This window comes from Colletotrichum chrysophilum (assembly GCF_026319265.1).
Source record: "Colletotrichum chrysophilum strain AFK26 chromosome Unknown scaffold_151, whole genome shotgun sequence".
NCBI lineage: Eukaryota > Fungi > Ascomycota > Sordariomycetes > Glomerellales > Glomerellaceae > Colletotrichum > Colletotrichum chrysophilum.
Window position 1 is genome coordinate 16,842 of NW_026517438.1, and position 24,722 is coordinate 41,563.

Below are 24,722 nucleotides of genomic sequence, written 5' to 3' on the forward strand. Positions count from 1 at the left end.
CGCGGCGGTGCGGTGAAGGGAAGAAAGGATGACTGTCAGCGCAGCGTGACATCTGGTCCCCCAAATTTGGTGTTGTCTCGCGGAGGGGGGATTGGGTATGATTGATGCGTTGGCGAGCGCCGCGGCTGAGCAGACCGAGGTTCTGCGGGGTGTTGGTGGTGGTGGTGGTCAGGTGAGGGAGCGCGGGTACGGCGCGGGAGCCGGAAGGAGTTATTTGCGTGGGTGAAAGTGATCTTTTGTCATCACCTTGCCTTGGGAACGCTGGGTGGTGTTAGTGCAGCGTTGTTGGTTGGCTGGACTCGGAATCGCACGAGATGAGCGACATTCAGGCATACGACAGTAATCAGGAGGATGGATGCATTCCTCGCCCGTCTGTCTGTGCGGTCTTTTTGTCCTTGTCTGCGTTTCTTTATCTCCCCCCGTACATTCATTCAGCTTGGCCAGCTTGGTTCTTATGATCGCCAATTCGGCCCCAAGGTAGGATTCTTCAGGCTGTTCAATAGCGGGAGTGGCGTTGGCCTGCTTGCTGACGAGAAAACAGCCTGCGGGCCGAGAAATGGAGTGATCTCAGATGGTGGCGTGTCCCCAGGCGTGGGGGAATTCGGTGGGTGAAGCATCAGCAGACGGGCAATCTCTGTTGGAGCGCGAATGAGACGCTGACCGCTCGCCCGTTTGGTGGTCAGACGTTGGCCGACATCTTTAATTACCGGTGAGCTTGTGGGGAAGGTCGTTTGAAACACCGGTGAGGAAGGATGTCAGATGGCGGCGTCGCCTGTTGGGGGGAAGAGATCGGAAGGAAGCGGTGACTTGCGTGGGTTGCGTGGGTTGCGGTGCCGAAGGGTGGCCCCGGAGACGGAGGCCGGGCCCCACCCGGCGCTCCGTGCTGCATCCGCGTTGAAGAAGCCCAGCTGAATACCCCGGCGTTCTACGACTACATCACGTTTGCCACGCTCGTACCTCGTCAATCAAGATCCTCACATAGTACTTTTCGACTTTCATGATCAGCTTCAGTCAATTTTCAACGAAGCCAGGTTTGTGTTTGCAACGTCACGTTCTACTGAGAGACATTTTCTCACGTCTCAGGCTTCGACATGGTGTATGGACCAGATTGATTGACTATCTGCGACTCAGGTCAGGGCGCACCGCCCACCTACCACTTACTGGAAAGAAGGCTTTCTGCGGACATGATTGGATCGAACTTACCAGCTGCAATTACATCTTTCTTGCGGAGATGGAAGAAAGGTCTGACATATCAGCAGGTATGCAAAGCTGAGATGCAATGTTGAGGCAGCTGGGTCATCGTGCCACAGCAGTGCCAAGTTCGCCAACCAGATACGATACAGTCGATCCCGGGTATGCTGTCATTGGCTTTCTTGCGAGATGAAAGTGCCAGTCTCAATGTGTTTAGGGGCTGGACCCAGAGTCTGACCCTGAATGGGCAATGCAAGCAGCCGTTCGGCTGCGAAAGGGGCCGGTGTCTCTGTGCCACGTCGTCTTCGACAGGGGCAAGGAAAACGGCGAAATCCTGGATCAAGAAACGAGCGCCATCTCCCACCGACACGAGACCCTGGAACCAAAATCACACCAGCCTCGAGGATGCAAATTCAGCACCAACGGTGCGAGGGAACATGACTGTCACAGACCTCGGAGACGGGTTTCACAGCCGGATTACATTGGCTACATGGTGCCTCCGTCGGAACCATCCACTTGATCGACGTCTCGAGCGGGCGAATGAGCCATTCCGCTCGACATCTCACGATGCGCAAAAGTAAGTTCTTGAAGGTCATGTGGAAAACTTTGTGCAATGAAGTCAAATTTCACTGTCTCGCGCGTGCTCCCAGAAACACGCCTCTCCCAACGTGATCCTTCGCTTCTTCCTTCCCTCGACCGTTTAACTGACGAGTCTCAGGAACGCAACGCACGAAATCCAAGACAACACGCAGGTTGTGCTGTCAGTAGGCAGTGGCTTCATCAGGGAAGGTGGCGCGCGACACATGGAAGTAAGCCACGAGAGGTTCGGAGGCTGGACAGGGTCTTGTGAGGACGGGGCTATACGAGGTCCAGGTTCCTCCGCGTGAAACGGCGCGGGCCAATGCCACAGGCTGGAACGCGATCGCGCGGCCCGGCGCATCTCGCAGCTGGGTGAAAGCCGCAACCCGAGCCGAGCGGGGGAGCAGGCGGGCGGCGGGCGCGGTGACACGGAGAGTCAGCCTCGGAGGGAGTGGGTGGTCTAGCAGGGCACTGCTTGTGTTGCGGTGTGTGGTACGGTGTGTGGTAATGTGTGCTCCCCCAAAGGCCTGGCCTGGTCTGGGGGGAAACGCGGGATGGTGATACTCGTTTACACGCACCCTCTCACGGCGCGGGGGGGTCTTGGAGTGGGATGAGTGACCCGCCGGGAAAAGAGGTGAGACGGGAGAAGAAGAAAAATTGGAACAAGTGTGGAGGGGGTGGGTGTCACGACTGGGTCAGATCTTGGCCTATTCCTGGGTCTTTGTTGTACTGGAGGAATGATGCGCGAGGTCAGTCGGTCTTCCTTTTCCTCCCGGTGTGCGATGATCCAAAGCGCATCAGGTAGGCTTTTCCGCGACTGGGGTGAAAGGAGCCCGGAGAGATATTCGTGCGGGAAGCAGGTAGGATACACCGAGAAATTGGTGTCGGACTCTGTTCGAACCCCCCGCAAACGACCTCGGTGTCTTGATAGGATTGAACCCCATGTCGCCAGATGACACGAATATCCGCCCATTTTGGAGCCTCCTTTCTCTTCTCCCGCGACAGCTCGGTGCTTGATGGAGCGTGCGCTGCTTCACTTCATCCTGACATTCGGTCCGGCCCTTCGAAATGGTCTGGCGCACCAACGGCGAGCGGGATGTGACTTCGTTGGGAAGTCTTTCCGGTGAAAGGGCTGGGGGTAAGGTGTGGCTCGAAGCTGACCGAGGTGGCCGGGGTTGCGCGGTCTCGGTGTAATACCAGGTGACCTCCAAATTACACGACCGGGACTTCGGGCCAGCTGCCTCTTATGATTTTCATTGAAAATATCTGGGGACGAATGCTCATCTCAACGGGCGGATCAACCAACTTCAAACCGTTATGTTCCCGATGCTGCTTTCTTAATCACATGGGTTGGTCCGCATTAACAACGCAAGACTGCCTCCGTTGTGAACGGAAGGGACAAGTCCTCAAGTATTGAGGATGGCCATCGCTGTCGCAGACTGTCCAATCAATGACATCAGAAATCTACATGTTTTAAGCTTTAATGAAAGATCCACCGTAAGCTTGTGTCCCGAGCAGTTCTCAGGGCTGAAAGCCCTTCACCATACATAGTCGTTGAGAGGGGGTGTCATGTACCCCAGATTACTCCAACATGTTGCACTGGGATGATGATCTGAGGGCGGCAACAAATGGATCGCCCTGCAAAACCGGATGAGAAAGGTGATACTAAGTGAAATAAAATTTAATCAGAAATATTGCTGAATTGATTTTATCGTATTTTCTTTTCTCTACCTGGCAACGACGTCCTGAAACACCCACCACGCGGCGGAAATACCACGCGATGAGGACCAAGTTGAGGTCGTCGCTCACACGCCCCTCCCATGTCGACAATATTGCAGACTTGTCCGTCCCGTTCCAATGAGCCGGTACGAGGGAATTGACGAGGCGTAGCAAAGATGAAGGATTCTCTCATGACTTCCTCAAACGCCATGTTGTCTTTGCAAGACATCTTCACCGGTAGGTCCTGTTTGGGAAGTCGCGGTGTTCAGGCTAAACGCAGCGGATAAACGCGCCCGTCCTCACCGCTGTCGCATAGCAGAGAGGAAACAACAGCGTTGTTGATGGTGTGCAAACGTGTGCTGCAGGCGGGCTGGTAGCGTGAGCACTTTCATCCTCCAATGCCTGTAGCTAGTAGGCTCCTGCGGGTAGGCTATGAGCAAGCGGCGAAGCATGCAAAGATATGCCCTCATTTGTAGACCCTGTCACAGATTTCCATCAACCACGTTCTGCAATGAGAGTCTATCAGAGGCGGTGAGAGCATCAAACAGGAGGCACTTCTTCAGCTCTTGCAAAGATCGGAGGTTGAACTTGCGAAGAGTTATCTTCACTGCCGACCGGCCCGCGCAAGCCTAGCCGTAGCTCATGCATGGTATGCTATGGCTTGAGAGCGACGGATACGTCTACTAGACAGCTGCCCAAGACAAACGCAATATCTTGCCCGAGCCGTTGAGGTTTTCCCGCGTGGATCGACGAGGTCTGCATCATATGGGTCCCTCTGCCGTTGAGCGAGGCCTAAACCTGCGACCTGGGTGTGTTTGAAATGATCACACCACCAACAAGCAATTGCTTATTTGGGCCGCAGCGGAGCCGACGTGCAGCCCGGGGAATCTGATGCAAGGGGTCTGGTGACGATGCCGCGCTGGGTCGTCTGGGGAAGGAACCGCTTTAGGAACACCTCCACTTGGGGTGCACACGTATGCTATTCCCAGTAGAAGATTCAATGAGGAAAAAGTCTAGAGCTTACAACCTCAAACGGAGTGTCGGGACGTTGGGTGAGACATAGGGGTATGTCTCTCTCCGTCCCTCTGAAAGACGTGTCGTTTGGCGACGCCTCAGGTTGACCAGACGTCTCTGGGCGCAGTTTTCAAATTCGATCTCGTGACGGATCTCAACGTCGCAGGCTGGAGTCCAATGCCACCTTCGCCACGCTGATGGCTGCGGTAAGCGAGCAGCCGTGCCTCGCGACCAACCAATACTTAGAATCAGCCCCTGGCGATGAGGGCAAGCCAGCTGTGCTCTTGAGAGGAAATCGGCGATGTCAACATCCATTCGGTGAGGGCAGCGATGATCATCTCTCATACCCTCGGTTGCGTTGCGTGGGCTTGCTGATCTTCAAATCCTTCGCGGTGCCTCGGTTCTTCTCCCGGGAGGACGAAGATCTAGATCGGCAGGCCTGGGGTAGCGAAGAGTTGCCTTAGCGATGAGACCCCCGATTGGTCGACGACTCGATTGATACGTGCGCAATCTGGCAGAGAGAAGACGCCTGACTTTGGATACTTGGCTTTGCTGGCTCTGCCACGTCAGACAGGTCTGTTGATGAGTTCCAACATGATGATCATGGTGTCCTCGTGAGCTCTGCTGGGCAGAAATCGAGATGAACCAGCTGGAATAGAGCCTGATACCACAGGAATGAGGAACCTCGCCGACTGCAGCAGCGGTATCTAACGCTCGAACTTTGATCTCCTCATAGGTCATTGTGTCGTATAGGTCATTGAGTGAGGCAGTGTCCTAGGAATCCAAAACAGTTGTAATGAACTTGGATATTGAGTTGTGCTTCAGTAGAGGGTTTATACTGATATGGTCAACTAGTTTTGGGTGGCATCATGGTAGATTGATGGCTCTGACAAGTCTATTACCAGTTGATGGCGTCACGTTTCCAAGCAGACTTGGACGAGTTGATCGGCGTCAGATGGGAATTATGGGACCGTAGCAAAGTTGAAGAAGCGTTTGCTGTGAGACCAATTGTCAATTCCTCTCATCCTCATGAAACATATCTAGAATGTCAAGAGACATGCGCGATCCTACTGGCGATACCGCCGACATCCTGATCTCAACTCATGAATCTTCGTGCTTTAATGACGAGGCTGCATCATTTTTCTTTCTTTTCGCTGAGTCGAGCCATCTTGGAATGTCATTTGTTATTTCATTTATCTTTAGGTGCCAAACATTATTTGGTTAGTGAATACTTATTTGTTAATGAGGAATTGGGTATTATCTTCCACATGGCGAAGTCGGTTCATACTCTTTTCGTCTGCGAGCAGGCTTCTTTCAACCCCACATGCTCTACATCATGTGTATCCCGCCCTTCTGCATCTGAGGTAAGTTCATCAATATAATTATTATTATTTCAACAAATGATTACTGCGAACGTCTCCAGAGTACGGTCGCGTGACACGCTTCCGCAAATGAGGCTGTCGTATGAAATGGTATGACTGCGGGTGTTCGGTGAGCACAGAGCCTCCGTGATTCGCGATACACTGCACCTCAGGTAATCTGACAGGACGGCTGCCGCCTATAGACCAAGCTATCTTGTGTCAACCTAAGACCTCTCTCCCCGTCAATATCTCGCCCACTACTTGAGTGTCTCGCCACAATCCAACGAGCGAAGCTTCTCAAGCAGGCATAAGTGATAACAGACGGATTCCGAAGAGTACTATGCGTCGATTCTAAAGGGAAGGTGCGTCAAATGCCGCAATATCCCCTGGCACTACAGCTCGTGGTTTGAAGGTCGATCTATTCTGGACATTGAGCATCACGAATCGTGGGCCGCTCTCGACGAGGCGGCAGCAGCCGGTTGTGACATCTGTCGCGGTCTGAGGGCTCGTGCTCTTCTCGAAAATGACCAAGAGATACCGGAGGGCGTTCCATGTTTGCTTCGCATCGGCTGGAGCGATCCGCACCTTGTTCCACGGTACTTCATCGGAAGAAAGAACAGACTCGAGTTTTGGTTCGGATTTGGGCAGGCTAATGGTTTGAATATTCCACCAGAGCCTTTGCTCACTATCAAGCGTATTTCTCCACCCAGCTCATCGAAGATAAGATGCCGATAGCTGTAACAGGTCTTGCTTCGGATACACAACAGTCCGATATAGACGCCCTGATCAGAGAGAGGATCAACCCCTGGATAGAGGACTGCATCCATCAACGGGGACGGCACGCAGACTGTAAGCCGGTATCTGGCGGTGGGCAAGATAATTTCCATCTCCCAACGCGCTTGATTGACGTCGGAGACGGGAAAGACCACCCAGTCCAGCTTATCGAGTCCAAAGACCTGCTCTCAACGAAGCCAAAGCCGGAGTATCTGGCTCTAAGCTACTGTTGGGGCAAGAGCAACGAGCCAGCAAAGACCACGAGAGCAAATTATCAGGCACGGCAGCAACGGCTCGAGGAATGGGACTTCTCAAAGACTATCCGAGACGCCATCGATCTCACTCGTCGCATGGGCATCAGGTACCTGTGGGTCGACGCTATATGCATCATCCAATCCAGTAGTCAGGACCAGTATTTGAAAGACTGGGAGAAAGAAGCTTCGAGGATGGCATCCTACTACTCGAACGCACGTTGCCTCATTTCCGCTCTCTCTGCATCCGATTCCAGTCAGGGCATCTTTGCTGAGCGACTCGCGCAAAAACACCCCCTGCGAAACTGTGCAATAGCTTTCGACGACAAGAACGAAGTTCTTTACCTCCCCGTACCGGAGCTGATATTCCACAGCCAGTTCAATCATCAGCCGCTACTCACAAGAGGATGGTGCTTCCAAGAACGTCTCTTGTCCCCATGCGCGCTACAATGGGCAAGTAATTGCCTCTACTGGCAATGCCAGAGTCTAACACAAGCGTCGGAGCAAGACCCGGAAGACAAGTCATCGAGACCCATACCTGTCTTCCTGCGCGACGAGCCGCAGATCTTTCAAAGACCACCTGAGGTCGCTTTGGGGTTTTCGTGGCATAGGGTAGTAGTTGAGTATACACGCACCACCTTCACCTATCTGACCGACCGCCTGATTGCGATAGAGAGCTTGGGTACTCGTCTGGCGGAGATTCATGGGGTCGAATACTTTGCCGGTGTATTTAGCTCTAAGCTCTCCAGGGGACTCTTATGGCGGCTGAGAGGTGACTCCGAATTATTCGAGAAGCTTTCCTATTTTTCCTCTTGGTCTTGGGCCTCTAGCACATCAAGTATTTCCGACCCGGTGCACTTTGAATACGCACATGGATCCTCCCTTAAGTCTCTGATCAAGGTCGGGGGCAAGGGGGAGGTGTTTCCGCCGGTCGGCTCAGCCGTGGACTTTGGCACGCCCGAGAAACGATCTCTCCGGCTGGAGGCGCCGTTGCTGAACATCATCCCTGCGGACGTGCGCGCGGAGTTTGAGAAGACTCACCGTTTGCGTTCTTTCAAGTTCATGGATGAGTCGTGGAGTGCTGAGATCGAAATGATCTTTGACGCTCCGCGTCTCGTGCCAGAGGATTTTGGACATGCAAAAGTGCTGCTGCTATCTGTCCTGGATCACCAGACCGAAGTCGAGATGGCTGGCCTCGTAGTTCGGCCTCAAGATGCTTACTACGAACGCGTTGGATTTGTGTTACTCAGGACGCCGCTGGAGCCGTCTGAAAGATCGGCAAAGCTGGCGGAGTTGATGGCCAGACCTGAGGAAACACGATCGAATGTGAGTCTTATATAGCAACGAGTTGAACATTACATTGGAACGCGGTAGCCTAGCGCGTGATTATCAAAGGATAGGACATTCTTGGTTTCATTTGTTCAGTTGAGACATTATGAATAGAAAGCATCAATCATATACAAAATGTACGTGTGGCAGGCTTCTTCAACGCCTTCCACATCACTCTCATTTAGTCATCTCAACTCACACCGAACCCTATTTACAACCAGGTGTAACACTCATCAGCCACAGGGACCTCAACGCTGTAGAGCTCCTGCGACCACCACTGGGTGGCGAAGCCGACGACGCTAAAGAAGAAGTCGCTCTTGACGGCGAAGCCCTCGGCGCAGGCGGTGTTGTCAGAACCAATACCAGTACCCTCAGTACCGGCGCCTTGGCTCGCGGAGAGGGTGAAGTCGTTGACGAGCTTGGAGTGGGAGGTGACGCCGGTGCTGAGGTCGATGGCGCCGCCGAGGATGGTGAAGGCGAGCTGGACGCCGAGCTCGACGTAGGGGTTGACGCCGACGGCGGCCTTCTCGGAGATGTTGGCCTGCGCGGTCCAGACGGGGTCCCAGCCGGTGGCGGCGGTGGCGGACGAGTTGACGAGGTCGAGGTGGAGCTTGGCGTCGGGGAAGGAGAGGCCGAGGTCGGTGGTGACGGTGGCCTTGGCGTCGGCCTCGAGCTCGACGCCGATGGCGAAGCCGAGGGCGGGGCCGAGCTTGATGATGCCCGGGATGTCGACAAAGTTGTAGGCGAGGTCCTCCGGGTCGTAGGTGAAGTTGCCGGCGTAGGGGGCGGTGGCGGCGACGGTGAGGCCGAGGCGGGCGTCGAAGACGGTGTCGATGTCGAGGGCGAGCTCGTCGACCTTGAGGGGGATGATGGAGTACTTGAGGACGCCGGAGAAGGTCATGGCGGAGGAGAGGGAGGCCTCGTCGGCGGTGATGGCGACGTAGGGGTCCGCGGTGAAGAGGGTCGTGGCGGCGGGGAGGGCGAGGGTGTTTGTGATGTGGACGCCCTCGTCGTCCCAGGAGATGTCACGCTTAGCGGGGTTGGTGACGGGGACGTTGGAGAAGATGATTTGCGTGGAGACTGAGAGGAGGTGTTAGTTGTTACTGCTTCAATGTGAAGCGATGAGATGGGGGACGACTTACGGGCAGTGTTGGCAACGTCACTCTTGTGAGCGTTGGTGACGACCTTCAGGGTGGCAGCGTCGAAGGTGACGGTGTCCACGACGAAGAAACCGCGCTCGTTCTCGACGTCGCAGTTTCCGGCGTGGTTGGTGACCATGACGAAGTCATCCAAGGCCTGCCAGTCGCTCGAGGTCTGCTCGAAGGCGGCAGTCTCGTTGAAGGTGACGGTGATGCTCTCCGCGGCGCAGTCGACAGCAGCGACGGCGGCGACCTCCTCAAGGACCACGGAGGGGTACTTCATGGCCAGGGAAACGGAAACGAGCTTCTCGCTCTTGGCGCCATACTCGAGAGTGATGTTGCTGGCGGGCACCAGGTTGGCCGGGTCGGCCTTGTTGCAACCCTCGCGGAGGACAGGGACGAGGGTCGTGGTGGTGTTGGCGGCGTGAGCCGCGGCGGCCAGGGCAAGGGTGAGGAGGGCGAGCATCTTTGGCGACTGCGTTGGGGGGATGAGGACCTAAGGAGAGACGATGGCTGGCGAACCTAGACCCGTGAGGTAGGCTTGGGGAAGCGGATGAGAGGGATCATATAGACGGGCGAGATGGAGGCACAAGAGACGGATGTGTTGGTGCCATCTTGGCGGTAGGTGAGCATGCAGGTCTACCACAACGTTTACCCACCGGTATTGCATGCGTCCATGTAACCACGATGCCCTCACGGGGACTCTCACGGGTCAGCGCCGAATACCCTCATCTTATTTCGATATCACGTCCGATATCCGATGCCACCCCCTTGCGCGCGCGTCTTCAGCGGCCCCGCAGCGTTCAACGTGGTGCACGAGTCACGGAAAGGGACCCCAAGAGCAACTCAAGGTTATCGAAAGTTATCAATAAATCGCGCCCTGGGTGCAACCTCACAGACCTTGATTTAATGTCGCATCGAACCGCGGGGTTCAACTTTATGGGCATGTCTTCTATCGACGAAAAGGATGCGCTGCTCTCGGCCGAGCAGGTGAAGCGGGTAAGATGATGGGCGCACAGAGCACTCGTGCCCCGCGTGGGAAGCTGCCATTGGAGGGACGCTTGCCCCCGGCACGTGGGAGGATCTGGGAAATGTATTATATTGACACATGCCGCCGAGGGTTATGGGCGGGATCGTAGCATCTCCGGCGGGGGTCATCGGGTGGGAGAGCCCGGAATGGTGTTCGGCGGGGACCCTGGGAGGCCGGGCGCTGATCCCAAAAGGGGTCTTGCGGCCGAGGCCGGGATCCACGGGCGGTATTTGCAGAGTCGGTGACCGATTTCGGAAGTTCGGGGATGCGACCTTCTCTCTTCTGCAGTGTTAGATAGGCTTCTACGGGGCACAGCGAGGATGAAAGAGGAATGTCATGTGGATTGCTCGACTCGTTCATCATTAAAATATAGACGCGCGCTCTGCTGGATATCTGCTTCGTGTGTCCTGACTTGTGGCTGGCAAGACACAGCCGTACCACACTCTGTCAACCACTTACCCCACGTAGCGGGGTCACAAACCCTGACAGAAATGGCGAGCAAAAGAGAGAAAGGAAGGTGGCAGGTGTGATGGTCAGATATCACCATCTTGGCTCTCCTCGCTCGTGAGCGGGCGTCTCGAGCGCGTTCTTGTCAGCGAATGGGTCGTCGTCGTCCTCTTCGTCAGAGTCCGGCTGGACAGGCTGGACGGGAGGTCTCGGGGGCTTGGGAGGAGCGGCGGGGACTGGAGGCGAGGGCCTCGACATCGGGGCCGGGCGTGGCGGGGCGGGGGGACGAGGGGATGGCGTGTGGCCGATGCTCAGGCCAGAGACGTCCGGAGGAGGTGGGGACATGGAGTTCTTGGCCTTTTCGGTCACCACTATTTAATGTCAGCAGGCGGCCCAGGCTTCGTGTGGCTGAGATTATCGTACTTCGATAGATGTGAGCTTGCTCGGCCAGGTCGTCGTCCGAGTCACTGTCGGCGTCGATGGATCTATCGAGTTGCTCAAAAGTCATGAGGGCCGTGACGAGCTCGTCATTGGCTCTTAGCAGACTGCCAAGCCATTCCTCAGACTCGACATGGTGAATCTAGGGGCCGTTAGTTATAATGCCGCGGTCACCGGCAGAGCAATACTCACGTAGCGCAGGATCTTTCGCCTCAGTTGCTTGCAGCCTTCGAACCCTGCGACGGCCTGGGGGTTCTCGGAGATTCGCTCCCTCTCTCTGTTGATGCTCTGAAGGGTGTTGTTGAGGTTGGTGGTTGCGATGGAACTTTCAGCGATGGCGCTCTTCATCGCCTCCTTCTCAAGCTCGAGGTTGAATGGCTTCCGCTTGCCCTTCTTATCCTTGTCCTTCTTCTTCTTATCCTTGGAACCACCGAAGAAGCCGCCTCCCGAGCTGGATGGGGACTTGGTGTGGCTGAAAGAAGAGACGGTGCCAGATGCACCGCCGTAAGGTGTTTGATGAGATCGCGAAGACTCGCCAGTACGGTGAGTAGGGGAGGGGGGCTTGTCCTCTTCCTCCTCGCCGAACGGGTTCTCCGTCTCGCGAACAGCCTTAGACCTCTCCTGAGTGGCAGCGACCTTGCGTTTGGGGAGTTCCTGATTTTGTTAGCGGTAACCTTTCCTTCGCATGAGGAGTTTTACCTGATGAAGCTTGGCGATGCGCTCCAGGCCCGGGGTGCTCTTGTACTGAGACCAGCTGCGGAACAACTCCGTACACTTTCTCTTAACGTCAGGGTCGGATAGGTCAGACGTTCCGCAAACTCTCAGACGTTCCAAGAGAGTCTCGTCAGCGAAGGCTCTTTGGAAGCGCGGGCCGGCGTTTTGGATAAGACCGTCAAGGATGGTGAGAGCTCTAAGTTGGCGATGAACGTTGCCGTACTTGAGCTTCTTGCGAATGGCGCGGGCAGCTTCGGCGGGACCGGAAGCCTGCAGCTTGATGACCTCGACGAGGTCGGGGATGCCGCTCAGGTCATCTTCCTCGTACGTCTCACTGGTGAGCGTCTCGATGTTTACGGTGACAGCCGAGTACGGCTTCTTCTGCAGAGGATGTCAGTGCTCACTTGTAGGCTGTAGTTATGAGAGCGGTCTCATGGCGGGAAGGGAGTCTGGGTGAGCTTTTGTGAAGTGGCATCAGGTAAGCTCCGGGGTGGTGCCCAACGGTGATTCGTCCGGCCGCGTCGGACTCTCTTCCCTGCCGTAGCGCGCGCCGAGGTGACCGAGAGTGGAACTGCAGGGCCTCGTACCTGAGAGAACATGATACTAAGTTGTCTCTTGCTCTATATGCGCAAAGCTGTGTGAGCGGATTGAAGAATACCGCGCAGATATCTCTGGGTCGTGGTGGCGCGGCCCAAATGAGTCGGCGCCGGACCTGAGGTGGTGAGGGGTTTGGAGGCTGCCGCTAGGAAACGGGCAGCTCCAACGCGAGCGGTCGTCGGAGGGGTAAAAGGATACGGAGCGGCGCGGACGAGATCGTCGCCGGCAGATACAGATACAGGAGATATGAGGTCAGAAAAGGGCGGACTAGAGATAGACGTTGAAGGATCGGGGTTCCGGAGCGGGCATTTCGGGGGAAGCGATGTGCATGAAAGGTGAGCGACGGGAGCAGTGGTGGTGGTGAGGGACGGACGAGGCAGGCGGTGGTGGGGCAGGCAGGAGGGCAGCACATCCAGTGTCCAGCCAGCGGTGCAGCTCAGCTTGGTTCCGCGGGGTCGTCGCTGTTGCACTTGCAGGGCTGCGAGGGCGCGTGAGCTCTGTGTGAGGTGTGAGCTGGCCCCCGCTGACGTAGTGCGTCCAAGGTGAATCACAAGCCGCGATGGGTCTTATCCGCTGTTTCGTTGCACAAGACGGGGCACTTCAAACCACCAAAGACCCGTCCAAGCAGGATCTGTGAGTAGACGATATTTTGCGACAGAGCAATCAACCTCACAAACAAACAAAAAAGTCTGAAAACTCTCAGCTCTGATCATTGAGTACGTACCACAAGTTCGCCTATCAAAGTTTCGGACCCTGAACGGCACAGGGCTGATGAGAGAACCCGAGTCAAGACTGTTTGCTCCCAAAATCCAAAGAGCTCCAAGCTGTCGACATCTGACGAAACAGAAACAAGCTCGCACAACAAGCGCTTGATGCACGGCCCATTCCACCGGCTTTCCCGTTTTCCGCCAGTGATGACTCCAGCATTCATTTTCATTGGCCAGTTTGGCTGTCCCTGGAGATGATGACTAAGGGCATGCACGAGCATAATTTGCATTACATTTATGAACCTCGTCCGTCTCCTTTCCAAGATGGTACCAACGACATTTTACTCCTCATCATCACGATTGACCCCAAAGAGCTTTCTTGCCGCCCCAAACTCTCCCATATATGTGATCATCACTTTCAACATACACGTGGGCTCTTTCTTCGCTCATCTCTCCAGAAGTATTCGCTATTGAATTCACAAATTGCGACATCATTTGCCGAAATCAAGACTCGTCGCACCTGTAGCAACAGGAACCGCATGGCTAGGAAAGCCTTTCAGCGGACTCCCTGCTTTCAAAAGATCAACAGGGAGCTTCGCATTTTGCTTTGATTCTCACACAAGGCCCGAGGCGCTGTAATACTCAATGCCGCATTGGAAACTACGGTAGTAGTCTTCAAATGCTGTTGACTAACAACCTCTTACCTGTATCTGAACGACGTCTCAGCAAGGGGCTTGTCTCTTGACCCAACACTCAATCCAATGGGCGCACTGAGCTGAATATACTCTCCCCTCATCAAATACTGCTTTCTACAGTGAGAATTTTAACATTGCGGCCCTTTTTCCAATGCTTAACATTGGTCTCTTGAGTAAGCTCGCATCGTCGATGTTTCCTAATATATGATACAGGCTCTGATCTGCCAGAGTCTATGTGCATTGCTACAAGCCCGATAGACGCTGGCCTATAAAAGGGGCAAAGGCCAGTCTATGTTTTCTTCCCAACAAACCAATAGGGCAGGCTCGACCGGCTGTTGAGTACTGTACGACACCTACTGTGAGTGAGAACAGCTTGATAACCTAGGGGTGTTGCACCATAGTGAGGAGCCAAAGCGTCCAGTCTTGGTCCCATTGTCTCGTTAGCCGTCGTTTTCTCTGGCTTCAATATATTCTTCTGAGGATTCATTCTATGCCTCATCGGGCACGTTGTAGCTGTTGATCATCAGGCGAGACCACTACAGAGACAACTGAGCTAGCCTGTCCACGTTAGTTTAAGGAAGATGCATGGTATAGGAGATGGGATACCAACAGTCCACCAACGCCATTTGAGGAACGCAAAGTTTAGCCAGTGAGTGCATAGGCTCAATAAATAAAGAACTTGGTGACGGGACTCGCTGGCGTCGCCCATAACCCAAGCAGCATACCCTACAATATCCAACCTTCATACCCATTCTCACGGCCAAAGGAATCGCTCTCAACCACGCATGTCAAAACAGCTGGCTATTCTAGTCCCAATATACTGATATCCACAATCCTAGAACCAAATATCGACAGAGAAACCCGAAATCCCGATTCAAGATCGCAGCTCACAAAGCTTAGAACTTGTGCTTACTCCAATCCTTGCCTTCTTCCTCTTCCTCGTCATCACCACTCTCCTCGGGCGGATCGTCAACCTGCCCATCCCCATTCTCATCCTCATTGCCTTCCTCATCACTGTCGCTCTCATCATCATCGGCGTTGGGATCCGGCATGACGATGCTGTTCAGGAAGGTGATCTGCCTCGCCGTTAGTCACATTCAGTCATGAAATCACAACAAATAGACTCACGAATGGTTCCATAGCAGCAATGACCTCGCAAACCTTCTCCTGGGCATCCTCCTGACTGAAAATCTGGTCGTCAACCTTCTTGCTGATGGTAAAGTTGCGCAGCTTCAGCAGCTCGATATCGCGGTGATCGGCAGAGTAGTTCTGTATGTAAGTCAGCATCATCACATATCGCCGCGTCTCAATCTGCACTCACCATGGGCCTCTTCTTCAGCGCATTCCCTTTGTTGACATCCGCGAATGCCAATATCGCGGCCTCCTCGCCAGCCTTCTTCACCTTTGGCAAGAAGGTCCTCTTGAATCGCTCGTCATTCAAAACCCTCCTCCACCGTCGCGGCCGCTCGTCGATGCTGGCTCTCAACGCCTGCAGGTGCTGCGCCTCGGGGCACCACAGCCCGCCGCCAACAAAGCATGAGCCTGGCTCGAGGTGGATATAGTAGCACGCGTACGGACCCTTCTTGCCAGTTCTTGACCAAGCAGCAGAGAAGTGCGGCTACAACAGCAATTCTTAGTCAGATTCCTGATAGGGGGCAATGCATGTGGCATACCTTGTAGGGCGTCGGGTTCTTGCTGAACCGAATGTCCCGATGAATGCGAAAGATGAGATCCTTGACAGGAAGCTCAGGGATCGTGAAGTCCACTTCGGTAATCTTCTCCGTGATCGTCTCGACGAAAGACTGCCAATCCTTCAATGCACGTCTGTACTCGCCGTCATGGCCTATCACAGCTGTCAGCAAAGCCCTTCCGTACATTTGAGTGTCGATAGCTTACTCTTGAGCCACGATCTCACATTGTTCGCTTTCAAATCCTTCAAAAACAGCAATGTGTTCTTGTGCAATGTCTCATCAGAGTACTCAACCCCATCGAGACCCCTCATCTTCTCCAATGGGATAATCGTCACCCTCGGCTTCCTCTCATCATCATCCTCCTCGACCTCTTCTTCTTCCTCGTCATCCTCTTCCACCTGCTCATCCTGGTAGTCGTCCTCAGTCTCTTCAACTTTTTGCTTCTTCGCTCTCTTCTTCACCGGCACAGCCTTGGTCTGAGCTTTAGCCTTGGGCTTAGGCTTCGCAACAGCACCCTTTGGCCGTCCCCGTCCGCGCTTCGGCTTCTCTTCTTCCTCTTCTGGTTCATCAACATCACTCTCATCCTCAACATTCTCATCAAACCCATCATCGCCATTGAAGTCGGCCTCACTGTCGTCGTCGTCTTCAAAGTACTTGCTCTTCTTGGGCGTGCTTGAGATCCGGCCGGACCGTCGGCGGGGCTCATCCGCCACGGGAGACGCGGCACGTTTGCGGGCGGGCATTTTGTCTGTTGGCAATTGGAATTGGGGGCCCGGATGAGTCGGATTTCTGCAGGCTCAAAGACTAAGGGTCGATTTTATCGCACGATTGGTCGTGGCTGCGTTGGACTGCGCGGCTGGGCTGGAAATTGGTGTCGTCATAGTTTCAGGCGACGTAGGGGCGCGGAGAGGACGCGACGAGATTGACGCGAGGTCACATGGCCGCGCACGTGCCCTTTCGCTGCCGCTGTCCTCGTCTCCTGAGAAGCCATCCCATACTCGCTCTTGACATGACTCTCATTGACACAGGTTTATTAACGGAACACCTTCGAACATTCGTGGCGGAAGATCGGTACTTGAACTTTGTCCCACAGCGAATCAGACCCTTCGGTTGTCTCTTAGCCCATCCGCGCATCGCCCCGGGCTCCTCTGCAGCCCGCCCGATCCGCCATCGGGCTCGCATGTCAGGCCGAAGGACGAGTCGCTGGACCCTGAACTCGACTCCCACAAGTGAAGGCTTAATTGGCTTAATGACTTTTATTATGTACATCTCAAAGACCAAAAATCCTTGAATCAATGTGTGGGTGGCAGGCATTGCAACCTGGGCATGCGCGTCTTCAACTTCACCAAGTGATGCAATGAAAATCCAGGGCTTGGCTTTGATCGACGGCGGGCAATGGTAGGCTTCGGGGACTCCTGAAATATAAGCTCTATAGCGCTCTATTAGCAGTCGAGCTTGACGGGATGGTTCTGCTGTACCGTCCCTTTGGCAAACTATCTCCCGGATTCCCACCGCTCGCCCTGATGACAGTCCATCACCACCGTCCCACGTGTATTCTCGATGCCCCCGCAGAGTCTCGGTGGCACAATAGTGTAGCTTCTTGCGCAGCACACTCGAGCCCTCTCATTCAGATTCACTCCGCGAAGTGAAGCCATTCGAATTACTGCAATTGCAGTATTGGCGCGTTTCGCCTGTATTTTCATTACAAGAAACCCTGCATTTATACTCCCTTCAAAGCTCTTGATTACAATGCGATCGAAGGTTAAACTGCCTCATTAAAAGGTTGTCGGCCATTCGTGTTTCTAAATCCTGATTCCCAATGCTATTGCTACTGGTGGTGATGCTGTTCATCCTGGGTTTGCACAGGTTTTGCAGCTTGTTGAAGTCGCGACTCACGTATGTCCATCAGTATGAGCCTGCGACAGAACCGAAGCTGAGCTCACTACGTCATAATACTGCGTCTTATTCAACTCTAATATACATTCGACAACAACTCTGGAAAGGGGCGCGTGGGCAAGTCTCATGTGAACTAGAGTTTGTTCATCGAGTGACTGTATCCCTAGCAAGGAATCCTGCTTTTCGTACGAGCTTTTCGGAATGCTGATACCTCGTTGGCACATGTTCAGTCTCCATTGAAAACGTCACGAAATCCTGGAGCAATCATATATAAAGGGGAAGCACATGGGAAGCTCGCAAAGCGAGTGGATGAGTGTTCCGATAGAGAGCTACCTTCCTAGGTATATGTCAAGCGAACGGGATACAAGGAGTGTAACGAATCAAGACAATGCGATTCAATAACAGTATTCTATCTCCCGCTGTCTGTGTCCAAAGATAACTATGACAGTGTCCACTTAATATGTGGGCGGCAAGTATCCCGCCCTCGACATGTGTTACACGCAAACCCACGGCGAACTATAACCTTCAACGTTGAAAAGGGGAGCCTTAAATTGAGATCTTGTTCCGCTCCTGATGACGATGGATTAAATCTGGTGAGGTTAGTTTGCGTTTGCTCAGCTTTGCCGTGCTATACATGAAGTACATCAAGATCGCTCCGCCATCAGGACCCCTCGCTACACTGCCTCTCAGATTGCCTTCGACCCTCCTCATGACTATCCATCACCAGCGTCCTGTTCCGTTTATTCGGTCATACCAAGTAAGCATCAGGACATGGAGTAGATAATATGCTACGCGTTGCACTCGGGTTCTCTTACCCAGATCAACCTTGCATAGTGAAGCCATTGCAAATGCCTCCAACAACAAACGTCAATGCCATGTTTGATTGCTATTTTCACCACGAGAGAATACCAATTTATATTCTTCGCAAGACACAGGTTATATTGTGGCTGAACTCTTGCATCTGATCAAAAAGATGAAGACCATATTGATCCTCAGGACACACGACCAATTCTTCTTGTACGGAAAAGAAGTACGCACATCACATGAACGGAGCAAAGCAATTCCAGCTTACGAGTCCCCTTCTCCGCCAGTCATGTCTTGCGGGAGAGGTAAAGACACGCCTGCCACATTGAGTTTCCGGCGTCTGCTCATTCGACCCTACTAAGCCTTCGATACCAACTCCGAGAAGCGGCGCAAGATCATTAAAAGTCACGGGTAGATTACTGTCTCCCTCACCTTACTCATCTCAATACCTCAGTGGCAACCGAGAGATCTTGTCCTAGAGCCCGAGATCAGAGTACAACAGGACGCACCGAAGGCGACTTTAGAGTACTGGGAGAAACTGCATTAGGCTTCCATTCTACACGCAGCATCTTTTATAGACAACCAGAATTACAGCCCACCACCACACCGTGATCCCCTTCTATAAATGATCACGATCACAGCACGTAGATAATGCCGACGCGACAATAAGTCCACTTCGACCAGGGGCTAATCGCAAGGAAGTCTCCTCGACATTCCTCCCAAGTCTATCCATACTTGCTTCTCGCACTACAGCCACAGGTCGCCACACCTCAACAGACGCGCCCCCCCCCCCCCCCCCTTCAGTGTCCCCCGTCATCGTCCGCGTCCGATACCATCTTATTCCATCTTATTCGGTCGCAAAGACCCGCTGTTGTAGTAAGCAACCCATGAAACCCTCAGGCCTTCAGCTAAATAATCCTGCCTTGACGTTCTTCTTGCCGTTCCAGCTCAGAAGAGGCCCTGCGTCAGAAGTATCGATCAAACCAATTCATTCGTCCCGGCCCTATCGAAAAGATGAACCACCAATGTGAGCTGAGGACTTTTATAACCACCAGCCTACCGCATCGCCAAGACCATGCTAGCTTCCTTTTACCCGCATACGCCATATACACCCTCCTCCGGGCTTCGCTTAGATAGTGAACTTATCCATCTCAGGGCCCGACGACTCTGCACCATGCTCGTATAAAAGCCGTCACAACTTCCTCGAATTGGATTGCTCGACAAGTGCCTCCTCTTTTCGAGCCTGTTTCTACACCCGTTGATCAAGCAGTATCTACGAGATTGACTCTGCATCCGCGCTCTACCGCCAGCCACGATCACCAGCATCACCAAAACATAACACATTCATCCTTCTACACCCAACACGCGCAAGACAATGAAGAGCAACGCCAACGACTCAGCAAATCCATCCCTATAACCAACTTCTACATCTCGCACCTGATCAAAGATTCGTCGCCCAAGGCACAGATACATCCGGCCCCACGCCTCTGACCTACAGATCAACCTCTACATGGTCGACCCATCTCCACCCCCAAGTCAACAAAAAGACTCCCACCTTTTATATAAGATCCTCGTCATGTTCTAGAACCGCTCCCTCCAACAATCATCCATATAGATGGCATTGTGACTCAAGAACCGACGGTTCTCCTGGTTTTACAGCTTTTGGATAACAGCCAAAGTTCCGATGCCGTCGCAATGGTCAAGCCAAATCGAAACGCTTCCCTAAACATCATCCCCCAGCCCTTAGAATAACCGGGGAACAAGCACAATGACGAGAAGGAACGGCGCCTACATGTTAGATAGAAGCTTCTTCGCAAAGCGGTTGAAGATAAATGCATCATCGTCTCGATACACTGCTCATCTTTACTCAATTCCTCCCGTGCGGGAAGAAACATTAGGGGATTCTGGCTATCAGTGACAGCCGGGTGTGTTATCTGTACTCGACCTCGACTAACGCCTCGGCCCGGCACCTACATCCACTGAAACGTACACCCAATGATGCCAATTCAGTTTCTTGAACAGACATTCGACACGACATAAGAGCGGCACGTGGTAAGGCAGCTTCAGAGGTTGCAATCATTTCATTATTCATCCCTCTCTTCAACAGAAGCTAAGGACAACTGGACATCGCCGCGCGACAAGAAAAATAAAAACCATAACAAAGCATTAAACAAACCCAGCAATGCGCCGCAGGCGCCACCATCACTGTGCAAGCAAAATGCAATAAACTCCACGGGCCCCAGCAAGTGTCCGGCTAGATTTCCCCTCTTCCCCAAATCTGTTCGCCGGTGTACACTGCCTGTTGGTACTCCGCCGGTTCGACGCCCCGAAATCCCGACAACGCCGTAGACGCGGCTGTCTAACGACACGCCTCGCCCTACGCCAGTCCTTCGAACCTCAAAGCCTTTCTGGCTGCTGGCAGAAAGTCTGTCACACAAACGCAGTTTTTTGTACAGCCACCGTAACAATTCCGTCGTCTTGGAGGAGGGTTTACCCCGACAAGCACAAGCTGTGCCGCAGGTGGTCGGTTCAAACTGGTTAAAAGAGGTCCAGTCTTGGCATCGTACGGTCAGACAAGCGATGTCCCTTCTTGAGACGCATTCCACAACGGCCTCGTCCATCTAGCGTCGAAGCCGTATAGCTCCGCCTCCTGGTCCTAGCCGAATACCCCAAGCTTTCACGCCAGACTGGGATCATGCGCAATCCGCCCAAGAGGTGTCCTGTCGCGTGGCTTCTCGACCAAATCGGCGTATCCATCCAAGCTCGATCCCATCACTCGGACCATCTCGAAGATGTGTGAGCCCTTGAAAGTTTCCGCCCAGAGTCGGATGACTGCAGCCGCCAATTGCCGCAGCCGCGTGCTGTCATTCGCAGAGATCTCGGTGCTCGCGGGCTGTCCAGCCGCAGGCCCACCCAGGGAAGGATCAATTGGCACGGCAAACTCGGTCTCGTCCAGCATTCTCCTGACCGACTGCAGCAAGTTCTTTTCTTCGGCTGTCGCAGGGGGGTCATTCGGTCCGATCGATGCGAGGGTGAGTAGCCACTTGGACAAAAGAATGGCGCATTCAAAGTTACACACTGCAAGTAGCCATATCAGCACCCGTCGTCGATCGATAAAGAGAAAACTTACATGAGTGCTGTATGCTCCATTCCAGAGATTTCGTCCTTGCAACGTAGTTTACACCAGCCTTGACAAGCATGGACAGAGCATGGATCGCCTGGAATACCGCTCTATGCAACCGCCCAGTCCGGAACAAGAGCGGCATGTTGCTCAGAGACGAGGCCACCAGCATATGGTCCCGGGTTTCGAGGCATCTGCCTGGGGGAATCTCTGTGTACAGCCGCATATACGCCAGCCGCAACAGAGCTGTGGAGTTGAAAGCCACCTGCCCTCCTTGGAAAGATTCGCTACTGCCCATGTGTCCAGATTCAGCTGCACGCAGTTGGTGCCGGTGTTCGAAGCTGGATTGCCACACTCGCAAGGCCTGAGTAACCTCCTCCACGTCCTCCGGCTTCAACCCTCTCTGGGGCTCGAAGGGTGAGCTAAGCGCGAGTGAAGTCTGCTTGAGCAGGTAGACGTGCTGGAGCAGGGCGTGGATAAGAACGTAGTTGCCAAGGGATGACATGTGTGGGGGTAGACCCTGCGGTGATCGACCAAATAGCCTAGCGAAGGCGTCGTGCACGGTAATCTCGACAGAAGGGTACGCCTGTCGAACTTCTTGCCATTGCCATGCTGATTCCGCTCTCCACAACCGAGATGGGAACGGGAGGAACAGGTTGAGTTCTGACGTCAAGATGAGCGGCGGCATGTTGTAGGCTATACTGCAAAGGTTGAAGAAGCAGTAGGCAATGAGCTTCGTACGAGTCGCTCCCTCCAGTCGAATCCACGTCTCCCAGTCTGGTGCCACGGCAGGGCTGGATTCGGCAACCAAACCTTCTTCGCGTACTAGCATGGCGAGCTGGCTCTGAAGAGAGAGGGCTTCGTGAAGAATCGCCTTTGCTCCCCAAAGCCCAACAGCAAAGAGGAGAAGCACTGCTTGTATCGTTTCAAGCCGTGCTTGCGGGGTATTCGGCGAACTATGATCTCAAGTCAGTACCTAGTGATAACCTGCCGTCGCTGCTACACTTACAAAGGTTCACGATGAGTGTCTTGTGTCATTGGCCGATCTTGTTGCGCCGAGGCAAAGGTATGCCTGAAGCCAGAGCTCGGGGATGGCCGCGTCGAGTGCGGGCTGTACGCTGCAGGGGTCGGAAGCAGAGCGTGCACTTCATGACTATGCCTTCGTCGAATCTGCTCCAGAGCCACGGCTTTGGCGGCGTACCACAGCGCGTGGCCCCTGTGGCTCTCGAAGCGGTACTGCGCGCCTACAGCAAGGATAGCTAGGAGAAGCTCAGGTGCCATCTCCGCAGGCGTCAATGTCGGGATGTGGAGGAATGGGAGGTACTCGTGGAAGCCGCTGATGTATCCCTCCAAGAAGCGCGTAAGGGTATGGCGTGACGGGAAGACGAAGTCATTAGGAATAACGGATGAGAACTCCTCAAGCCTGTTCTTTATAATTGTGTGGTCGGCAGCTGAGATCCTGAGCGGCGCTCTCATCGACTCCTCGTGGCTCCGCGGACCGCCTTCCATGATCTCTCGGCCATCCGGCTGGACCGAGGGGAAACGCGAGGGAAACTGCGACGAAGGCTTAGAAGGCCCCCGCTGATGCAGATCACCTCGCGGCCAAAGACCGCCGATCTGCTGGTCGGATTCAAATGGAGGTGGTAAGTAGGAAGAAGTTCCGAGGTCGTCGAGGAAGATGTGATAGTCGTCGTAAGGTGCAACAGGCGGCTGAGGAGCGAACCCAGGGGCCAGCACGTTCGGGTCCTCTCGAGGGCGATCAGCGTACCCCATTTGCTCATCATAAGACTTGATCCTCGCATGCTCCGAGGGCGGCCGTCCCATATCCGCCATCATGGGCTGTTGCATAGGATTAACTTCGCTGGCCAAAGCTGCATCAGAAAGCAAGTCAAGGTTGCAAGCGGCGGCACGGGCCGGCCCCGGCATGCGAGGATCTGGGGCCATTGTCGATGCCACGGCCGTTATCGTCTCCTGGTGATACTGCGGTTGAGGGGGTTGGCGTTGAACGCCCAACATCTCGTGTTCGACATGGCTGTCGGATGAGGACGGTGGGTTGTGTGTGCTAGACGAGGTCTTCCGAGGGCGGTTATTTTCCTTGCTGCCCTCGTTGAGGTGGACGAGTTTCTCATGGCGGACAAGTAGATCACTGATGTCCATATAAGCATATTTCTTGGTCGGGTCGAAGGGATGTTGGGCGTGTTGTGGGCGAGTATCAATAACAGGAAATCGTTGGAGCAAGTTCGGGGGTCAGGATGGGGGAGAGGCTTGGGATAAAGCAGGTTGGGTAAGGTGGTGCATGTGGAAAACGGTAGCATATGGCGTCGACGTGGTGAGTGAGGGTACTTGGGTAGAATGGTATGGCAAAATGACGAAAGACTAGGGGGGTAAGGTTGAGAAGAGACTCACCGTCGTCCGAACGTTTTCCCACAGCGAGCCCAACCACAGGCAAAGGGCTTCTCTTTGGTGTGCGTTCTTTCGTGCCTTTGGACATGCTCCACACGCCTAAAATGCAAAAGCAATGTAAGCTAATGAGGCACATAGTGAGGAGCGAGGGCCAAGGTAGGGCAAGGTCAGGTTGGGGGTCTTGGACTGAGGGGCTAACTCACCTGAAGCGCTTGCTGCAATACTTGCACGGCAAGGTCTTGGGTTTCTGCTGCCGGGTTTCCCCATTCTCCCCAGCAGCGTGAGGAGGCTGTCCCTCTATCGACTGGAGAGGGAGCATTCTGAGAAAAAGCTACCTCGGAAGGGCAGGTAGGAAAGGAGGGTACGGTGCGCTCGGATAGGTATAGAGGTCGAGGGCCTCCAAGGTCACACAGCACAAGAAAGTGGGGGAAATGGAGGAGGTAGGCGGAGCAGAGTTGGGTTCGGAAGGTAGATAATTTGCGGGGTGCGCAGCGTGTATCGATATGATGATATGGTTGAAGGACGGGGTTCAACCAAGAGTGTCTCGTTGGAGAACGGCGGAAAGAGAGAAGCGTATCGGTGTAGCCGCTCTCGGTGGTACCCCTCGCCCTCTCGTCTCTCGAATGCAAGCCTCGCGTTGGCGAGTCTCAGTCAGCTAGCTGTGCGCTGGTCGGCGTAAGTGAGCATCCACGGATGGCGGACGGCCGTTTTGTTTGCAGTGATTCCAGCCGTTGCCGCAAAATCATGCGGGAGAGGCGCGCGACGGGAGCGTGGAGTTGAGATTCGGAGAGGGATGCGCCGGTAGCAGGGTAGGCAAGTTGT

The 24,722-nt window shown here is 54.1% G+C and overlaps 4 protein-coding genes across 4 annotated transcripts; all 4 read right to left on the minus strand.

Moving 5' to 3' along the window:
* Positions 1-8,429: 8,429 nt before the first annotated feature.
* COL26b_011779 (uncharacterized protein) lies at positions 8,430-9,823 on the minus strand (the record flags this gene model as incomplete). Its single annotated transcript, XM_053184439.1, has 2 exons — positions 8,430-9,298; positions 9,361-9,823. 2 exons carry the CDS (start codon positions 9,821-9,823, stop codon positions 8,430-8,432), a joined length of 1,332 nt encoding a protein of 443 aa, XP_053031598.1.
* Positions 9,824-10,927: 1,104 nt separating this feature from the next.
* On the minus strand, positions 10,928-12,585 carry COL26b_011780 (uncharacterized protein; the record flags this gene model as incomplete). The annotated part of the gene is made up of 5 exons (XM_053184440.1): positions 10,928-11,205; positions 11,258-11,414; positions 11,465-11,926; positions 11,972-12,367; positions 12,574-12,585. 5 exons carry the CDS (start codon positions 12,583-12,585, stop codon positions 10,928-10,930), a joined length of 1,305 nt encoding a protein of 434 aa, XP_053031599.1.
* Positions 12,586-14,881: 2,296 nt separating this feature from the next.
* Positions 14,882-16,419, minus strand: COL26b_011781 (uncharacterized protein; the record flags this gene model as incomplete). The annotated part of the gene is made up of 5 exons (XM_053184441.1): positions 14,882-15,061; positions 15,114-15,254; positions 15,307-15,603; positions 15,659-15,828; positions 15,882-16,419. The coding sequence occupies 5 exons, from the start codon at positions 16,417-16,419 to the stop codon at positions 14,882-14,884; spliced, it is 1,326 nt and encodes a 441-aa protein (XP_053031600.1).
* A 4,634-nt stretch (positions 16,420-21,053) lies between these two features.
* On the minus strand, positions 21,054-23,441 carry COL26b_011782 (uncharacterized protein; the record flags this gene model as incomplete). The annotated part of the gene is made up of 3 exons (XM_053184442.1): positions 21,054-21,454; positions 21,507-22,453; positions 22,507-23,441. 3 exons carry the CDS (start codon positions 23,439-23,441, stop codon positions 21,054-21,056), a joined length of 2,283 nt encoding a protein of 760 aa, XP_053031601.1.
* Positions 23,442-24,722: the final 1,281 nt, after the last annotated feature.